Genomic DNA, 7,634 nt, shown 5'->3' with positions numbered 1-7,634 from the left:
GTCTTCTCCTCCAGTGTCAGAGCCTCTCAGGCAGCGCAACACGGGCAGGGGACACCTTTGTAAAGGCCCTGAGAAGCCCTCACATGAAGCTCGGAAAGGAAAGCTTGGGATGCAATGGAGATCACAAGGGGCTAGAGATGACAGAGCTGTGGGGTACCAGGAGAGCTGCATACAGGGCACGGAATCAACCCGAGTGAATTCTGAGTGAACTCCAGCAAAGCTGGAGGGGAGGAGCCATCTAAACCCCTTAAAATTAAAATTCCTGAAAGTGGACATGAAGCCATAGGACTTGGCAATCCACCTGCTAGATCTTGCAGGTATTTCCCCCCGTGTCCCCATTCCTCCCTTTTGAAAAGGTAATGTATATCCCGTGCTATTATATGTTGGATGTATATAATCTTATGTTTTATTTTACAGGGGTTATAGTAGAAATTATCTTTGAACCTCAAGGAGACTTTAAAATGTCAAGACTGTGAAAGACTATGGGGACTTCTGAAGTTATACTAAATCCATTTTATATTACGCTATGGCCATAAGCCCATGGAAACGAGAGACTGGAATGTGATGGCTGAAATGAGATACACCCTCCACGGGCACGGGCACGGGCACGGGCACGGGCACGGGCACGGGCACGGGCACGGGCACAGGCACAGGCACTTCCCTTCCCGCCGGAGGCGCTGTGGGGAGGTTTGGAAGGCACTGCTATGCTGAAGGACATATGTCACTGGGACTGGGGTTTGAAGTTTTACAGCCTTGTCCCACTTCAGACTGCTCTGTTTCATATTTGTGGTTGAGGATATGAGTTCCCAGGCTCCAGCTCTGGCCATACCTGCTTGCTACTGAGCATCCCTGCTTTAAGGGACTCATCCTTCTGGATGGTAAGAAAAATAAATTCTGTAAGTTGCCTTTGTTGTAGTATTTTACCATAGCAACAGAAAAGTAACAAATACAGTACCTTTAAGATTGTAATATTCCAAGTAAAGCTCTCCACCGCCTTCTGCAATTTCCGTTCCTTCAGTCCCTCCTTGGTGCCTATGCTGTGCAAGTGTTCATGGAATTCCATGGCTGAGAGAAATAAAAACAAATGGAGGTTATTACTTCCCCATCCTATAGGAGGCAATGAACTGGGAACATGTATTTTCTAGGCATATCTACAACAATCCCAAGACACACTGGAATTCCATCAATGTGTCTATTTAAGACTGTAAGAGAGGAAAGATGGGAGATTCCACACATCGAAGATGGAGAGTATCTGAGGCCAGTGAATGTTCCTCGCAGGTCTACAATTGTCATTCGCACCTGCTTCTTTTAGATAGGCTGCCCACAACCAGAAAAGGAGCTAAAACTGACATAGGTATCTAGGGTCATCTCTACTGAGGACCCAACACTGGCACAGGCGATGAACAGGATGCAAAGACACATACTTCCTGTCAGGAAAGGTCAGTGTCAGTTTTGTTTAATGGTAAGACTATTGAGCTGAAGTTAGCTCCATCACTTTTGTCCTTACAGCAGGTCTTACCGAGAATGCGCGTTAAGTCTTGTCATCTGTGTGGCTCTCTCACGGACAAAGCATAATCAGGTTCAATTGTTGGCTCACTGTTTGCTTGTGACAGTATGTAGGTGCTTTTGTTTTACAAAAAAAATGTTTTCCAAAAATAAATCTACAAAATTTATTCAAAACTTAACCTAATTCCAAAGGCTATCAAGGTATGTTCGGGTAGGTCTTGCTCCCACCCGCTGTCCTCCACCTCTGCCCTCCTGCTCATTTCTAGTGTACTAATCTTCCGCTGTGCTTTCTCCGTGTCAACAGAAATACACAGTGCACCACAGTCCTCCCTCTCCACACGTGCTGCTCGGAGTCTCATTTCTGTCTGTGCACAGTGCACAGTGCAGCTCACTGCACAAGTGCAGAGCTCTTGCTCACGCTTTCACAGTCACAGGGCCTGAACTGTTGGTGAGCCAGGGTGGAGCTGACCAGTGCCTACTGACAGACGCTGAGAAAGCACATGTCTGCTAGTTACTGCATTTACAAGAATATATAATTACTGTAAACCTGGTAAGACACTGTATGGGTCTCATGCATAGGAAGCAAGCACTGTAATAATGAGATGTATCACCAGCCCTACTTTGAGTTTTATTATTTACTTATTTTTAAAGTGGTATCCATTTTCTTTACATTTATATATTTGTGTACTTGTGTGATTTGAGCATGTGTGTGCGTGTGTGTGTGTTTACATGTGCAAGCATCACATGAAAGGACAATTTGCTCAAGTAGGTTCTCTCCTTTCACTATGTAGGTCCTGAGACCAAACTCAGGTTGGCAGGCTTGGTGGCAAATTCCTTTCACCATTGAACCATCTCACTGGGCCTTCAAGTTTAATTCAGTCCTCCTACCTCAGCCTCCAGAATGGTGGACTGCAGGTGTCTGCTGTTATACCTGCCTTTCTGTGCTGTTCCGTCTGCTTTCACTGTTGGTTGAGTGTTCCATCTTCTAATTCCCTTCCTACATGACAACACTTCAAAACAGCTCCATACAGTGAATGACAACGTTATTTCTTAGTGTCTGTACACATTAATCAGAAACTGATACATGGGGCTGCAGTGAGGGCAAGACCCCACCCAGCTAAGCTTAGAGGTGAGTGTGGTGGTGCACACCTTTAATTCCAGCACTAAGAAGGCAGGGGCTGGCAGATCTTTGAGTCTGAGGACAGCCTGATCTACAGATCAAGTTCCAGGACAACCAAGTTTAGGCAGTGATAAAAACCACGGATAACCAAAAGCTGGTGAGCATGTAATTGAAAAGGGGGGCCATGTTCCAGTCCCCAAAAGCAGCAGAACTTGGTAGCTTTAGCCATGTGGTTCTGGATTTTGAACTAAAGAGAGAAGAAATGGGCTCTGGAGTCTCCCTCTGTGTCTAAGGAAAGCCTTTGAAGAAAGGCATGTGTCAGGGGTGTCCCTGAGTGGTGGCCCAGAGATGTCATTGTGTGAAGCTGTGAAGGTGAAGCCTGGATTACCTTGGAGATCCCAAGATGTTGGAGATGCCAGAACCATGCCAAGGAGAGCTGCTAAAAGGGAGTGGAAACCAGCCCAAAAGAAAGAAGTGTGTTGCAGTCAACAAAGCTGAACAGAATTGGAGATCTGAAGAGCGTTCAGATATCAGCCATGGAGATGCAGAGTTTGGAGTTTGCCAGGCTGATTTTCAGTCTTGCTTTGGTCCAGTATTTCCTTGCTATCCCTTTCTTACATTTTGGAATGGTAATGTATATCCTGTGCTATTATATGTTGGAAGTATTGATCTGCTTTTTTATTTTTATTTTACAGTTAAGAGACTATATACATTTCAGAAGAGACATTGAACTTTATACTTTTAAATAAAAGTTTGAGACTGTTATAGACTATGGGGACATTTGAAGTTAGACTGAATGCATTTTTGCATTATGCTATGGCTATTAGATTTTGGAGGCCAGAGAGTGGAAACAGTGGTTTGAAGGAAAATGGCCCCAAAGGGAGTGGTACTATTAGGAGGTGTAGCCTTGTTGGAGTAGGTGTGATCTTGGTGAAGAAAGTGTATCACTATGGGGTGGACTTTGAGGTTTCCTGTGCTCAAGCTTCTCCTAATGTCACAGTCCACTTCTTGTTGCCTTTTGATCAAGATATCTACTTGCATGCCACCATGCTCCCTGTCCCGATGATAATGAACTATAAGTCATCACCTCAAGTAAGAGTTTTCCTGTATGAGAGTTGCTGTGGTCATGGCATCTCTTCTAAGTAAAAGAAACCCTAAGACACTATGTAAGCATAAAGACCCACGTGTGATCCCCAGAACTTGTGCAAAAGCCAGGTGTGATGGCACATGCGCTTGTGAGAAACTGTGCACAAAAAAAAGTCCTGTGATGATGTGTGTTTGTGATCTTGTACGTAAGGAGTGGAGACAGGGATCCCTGGGACTAGCTGGAAAGTTAGACTTGTCTAATTGATGAGCTCCAGACCAGTAAGTCACACTGTCTCAAAAACTAGTGAACGGTGGCTAAAGAACTGGGGGTGACGTCTGTCTTCCATACACACGCACACTCATATATGTACATGTTCATAAGAACATGTACACACACACACACACACCTTAGCAATAACTTACCAGGAATTACTCTAGCAAGTCACAGTTTTTTTAAGATTGTTGTTCCACAGTAGACATAAAGGACTTGCTTAGGTTAGATGTTAAGTAACCTCCTATTTACAAATATTTACAGCAAAGAACTAACTCAATGAAAAACACCCTATCTTATTAAGAAACTTAAAAATAGGGTTCCTTCTCCTTTTATAAAGCGTTTATAATTCTGTTTAAAGAATAGGGCAAACTCTACAGTGGCTGGTAACAAATAGATAAACAAAAATGTTAAACTAAGTCATACAGCCTGTCCCAGATCTGTTTTTAAAGCCCCCATTGTTAAATCAGAGGGAAGTAAAGGGCATAGGGAGGAAGAAGTGGTGGGCATGAGTCTGTAGCTGATGGACAGCCAGGGAAGTGGCTGTGGGGGGCTTTCACAGCTTGTCAGAGGAGGATGGGGACAGACCTCACTGGAGAGTCCAAGGACTCGGGAGACGATCTCAAACCTCATCACCCCCAGTGCACCTAACATGCAGACTTTCTACCTCTGGAAGATTATGGTTTGGGAGTTTGGGATGGGTAGAGCCATAGGCATTTTAGCAAGGGCTGTGAAGGGCTCTAACAAGAAGGCAGAGCAAGGTTTTCTTGGAGAAGAGCTGGAGCAGGAGAGCAGGAAGCTGGGACAGACTGGAGAGCATGTGCAGCAGGTACACACTGGAGCCAGGCTCAAGATCTAGGGTTACAAGACTGTAAACTTTGTCTCAACTTCAAGAGAAGAGTGGATAGGAAGTAGGTGGGGAGGGGCAGGCAAGAATCTACATTTTTCTTTCTACTCACTGTTTACCTCACAAAGACATGAAGTTTTAAATTATCTTCAACAATGTTTTCACTTATTAAGATTCTAACATGAAACTTAAAGAGGAACAGTTACTTCAAGAAGAAAGTGGGAACATTTGCCATGTGAGTGTTTTAGAGCACTTCCCTGTTTCTATAGATCAGTAGTCAATTATCTCTAATATTAAAACAAAAAAAATCTCACCATTTTGCATAATGAGAGTAATTCTTTATTGTTGAAATGAAAACATTATAAGGTCAGCAAATAACATTTATTAATTACATACCACCGGTAAGCATGATTACATGTCATACTAAACACTACCAAAACTCATTACTTAGACATACCAACTACTCTGTAAAGATGCATACCCAGCAGAGTGAGAACAGAAACCTGTAGTTAGGCAGTCAGCATATCTATTCATAATTTTGTCAAGGAACCCAATGGCAAGGATTTTAGGTATCATATAGCCAAGATGGCAATAGCATTAAAATGATGACACAAGAATATATAACAATGACTTTGTTTGAAACCAGAGCCAAAATATATGTATGTGTAATATCAACTAAGATTTTTATACTAGGAGGCATGCCATATGGAAGAAAGTCCATGTGGTACAATGTAAAACTTAAGATAAATTGTATAGTGGGTTATTTAAAATTATTTTATTCTAATAAAACAAACTAAAAGTAATCAGACAAATTTACATTTATGAAAACCTAAGTGCCTTAGTTTGGGTTTTTCTTGCTGTGAAGAGACACCATGACCGTGGCAACTCTTATAAAATAAAAACATTTCATTGGGATGGCTTACATTTTCAGAGACTTAGTCCATTATCATCATGGTTGGCATGGCGGCATACAGACATTGTGCTGTAGAAGAAGCCAAGTGTCCTATATCTTGACTTGTAGGCAACAGGAAGTAAAGAGTCTCAAGTTTCACTAGGTGTGGCTTGAACTTTTATTGAGACCTCAAAGTCCACCCTCACAGTGACACCCTTCCCCCAACAAGGCCACTTCCTTGGGGGGCCAATTTCTTTTAAACCATCACACTAAGAAAGAACATCATGCTTTTACTTAAGAAATCATACAAAACAAGAGAACTGGTCAACCCCTCCCACATGAAGCTCTGTGAAATACGGCTATGTGCTAAGTGCCCCTCGCTCCGAGCCTGGGACACAGGCAGGGAGCAGGCAGAACAGCTCAGTGATGAGTGCTGGCAGGCTGGGCCCAGGCCTCTCAGTTTCTATCTCTCTGTGCAGAAACAACACTGCTACTCTGGGGCTTCTCTTGGGTCAGCTGGTGGAGACAGCTCCTATTCTCCTCTTCCTATTAGCTACGCTAGGGACCAAGAGGCATGAAAGTCCCTCTATGCTCACCAATGACCACTGCATCTGTTTAGTGACAGCCACTCAACTGTGGCACACAGTGGTAGCACCCACACAGGTTTTCATAAGGCCTGTTTAGTAGGACAGGAAGATGAAGAACTACCCAAAGTAGCTTCTTCTGGGATAAGAAGACCAGAAACAGCTGGTAACAATCCATCAGCAGACACCTCTGGGCTGTTACCAGTGGGGAAAGATGCACATCAAAAAAAAAAAAAAGTCTGTTTTGGGTGCCTGCCCCCCCATTTGCAGCATTGGGAACTAAAACATGGCACTTTCTAGCCTAAAGACTCAAGTATTTTTCTTAAGATTAGAGATAATAAAACACAGGTAGTTTGAAGATAACTGGAATTTTGTTTAACCTGAGAAAATTACTTCTATGATACTCATCTGCAAAATCTGTATTGAGAAGTTCTAAATTGTGTACGAAATAGTCTTGACGTTCTAAAGAGCACACTGTGGAGAGTAACAGAGTCTGCTGTGGCCCTGTGTGGAGGCAGGGGTAAGCATCCTGCTGTGGGGGAATCTTCACGTTCAGAAACAGAAACCAGGTCAACAATAATGGGATAAAGGAACACAGCTCTTTTTCTCTCAGGAACAAGGTCTATCTCCTTGTGTCTGCTTGGCTTCCAAACACTCTTCCAGAACACATCTGTATAATTTTGTACATTGTAGAGCCACACATAACTTATCACAATATCTTGCAGTTGGTTGTTGACAAAATAATTACATTTTTCCTACTAGGCAGTGCCCCAAACACTAGTTTGGTTTAAACTACACGGCAGACTCTACTGAAAGCACAAGGTAGTCGTGTTTTCTTTAAAGGAAAATGACCCCATGTAGCACCTGCTAAGGAGGCAGAAGAGGGCAGAGCAGGTGGTGCAGTCAGCAAAGCACTTGCTATGTGAACAGAAGGACTCAGTTTGGTCCCCAGAATCCATGTAGAAGGGTCAGGTGTGAAGGCCCTTGTTTGTAATCCCAGTGCTGGCAGGGGAGGGATTTACAGAGACTGGGGGATCCTGGCCCATGCTAGCAAGCCAACCTGATCTACTTCATAAGCCCAGGCGATAAAGAGTACCTGTCTTATTTTTTATTTAAAGTGGTGTCAGAGGAACAATACCTGAATTCGTCTTCTGTCTTGCACACAGACACACAGATAGTCAGAGGCAGACACGGAGAGACAGGGAGAGACAAAGAGACCAGGGTTTTTCAGCATACTGCCACCATATAAAGTCAGAGGCTACAGTTAATTCTGAGTGTGTATGAGGACATGGTCCCGTGGAAGGCTGACACACAATACATTACTGTGT

At 43.4% G+C, this 7,634-nt stretch overlaps 1 protein-coding gene across 1 annotated transcript in view; it reads right to left on the bottom strand.

Moving 5' to 3' along the window:
* Positions 1–7,634, bottom strand: part of Plcl2 (phospholipase C like 2) — a 185,573-nt gene that overhangs the window by 14,137 nt on the left and 163,802 nt on the right. The window contains exon 5 of the mRNA XM_013355475.2: positions 956–1,065. Coding sequence (XP_013210929.1) covers positions 956–1,065 — 110 coding nt within the window. The remainder of the gene's footprint in view (positions 1–955; positions 1,066–7,634) is intronic.

Source organism: Microtus ochrogaster, unplaced genomic scaffold, assembly GCF_000317375.1.
Source record: "Microtus ochrogaster isolate Prairie Vole_2 unplaced genomic scaffold, MicOch1.0 UNK137, whole genome shotgun sequence".
NCBI lineage: Eukaryota > Metazoa > Chordata > Mammalia > Rodentia > Cricetidae > Microtus > Microtus ochrogaster.
The sequence above is the reverse complement of the archived record's forward strand: the minus strand, read 5'-3'. Positions and strand labels throughout refer to the sequence as shown.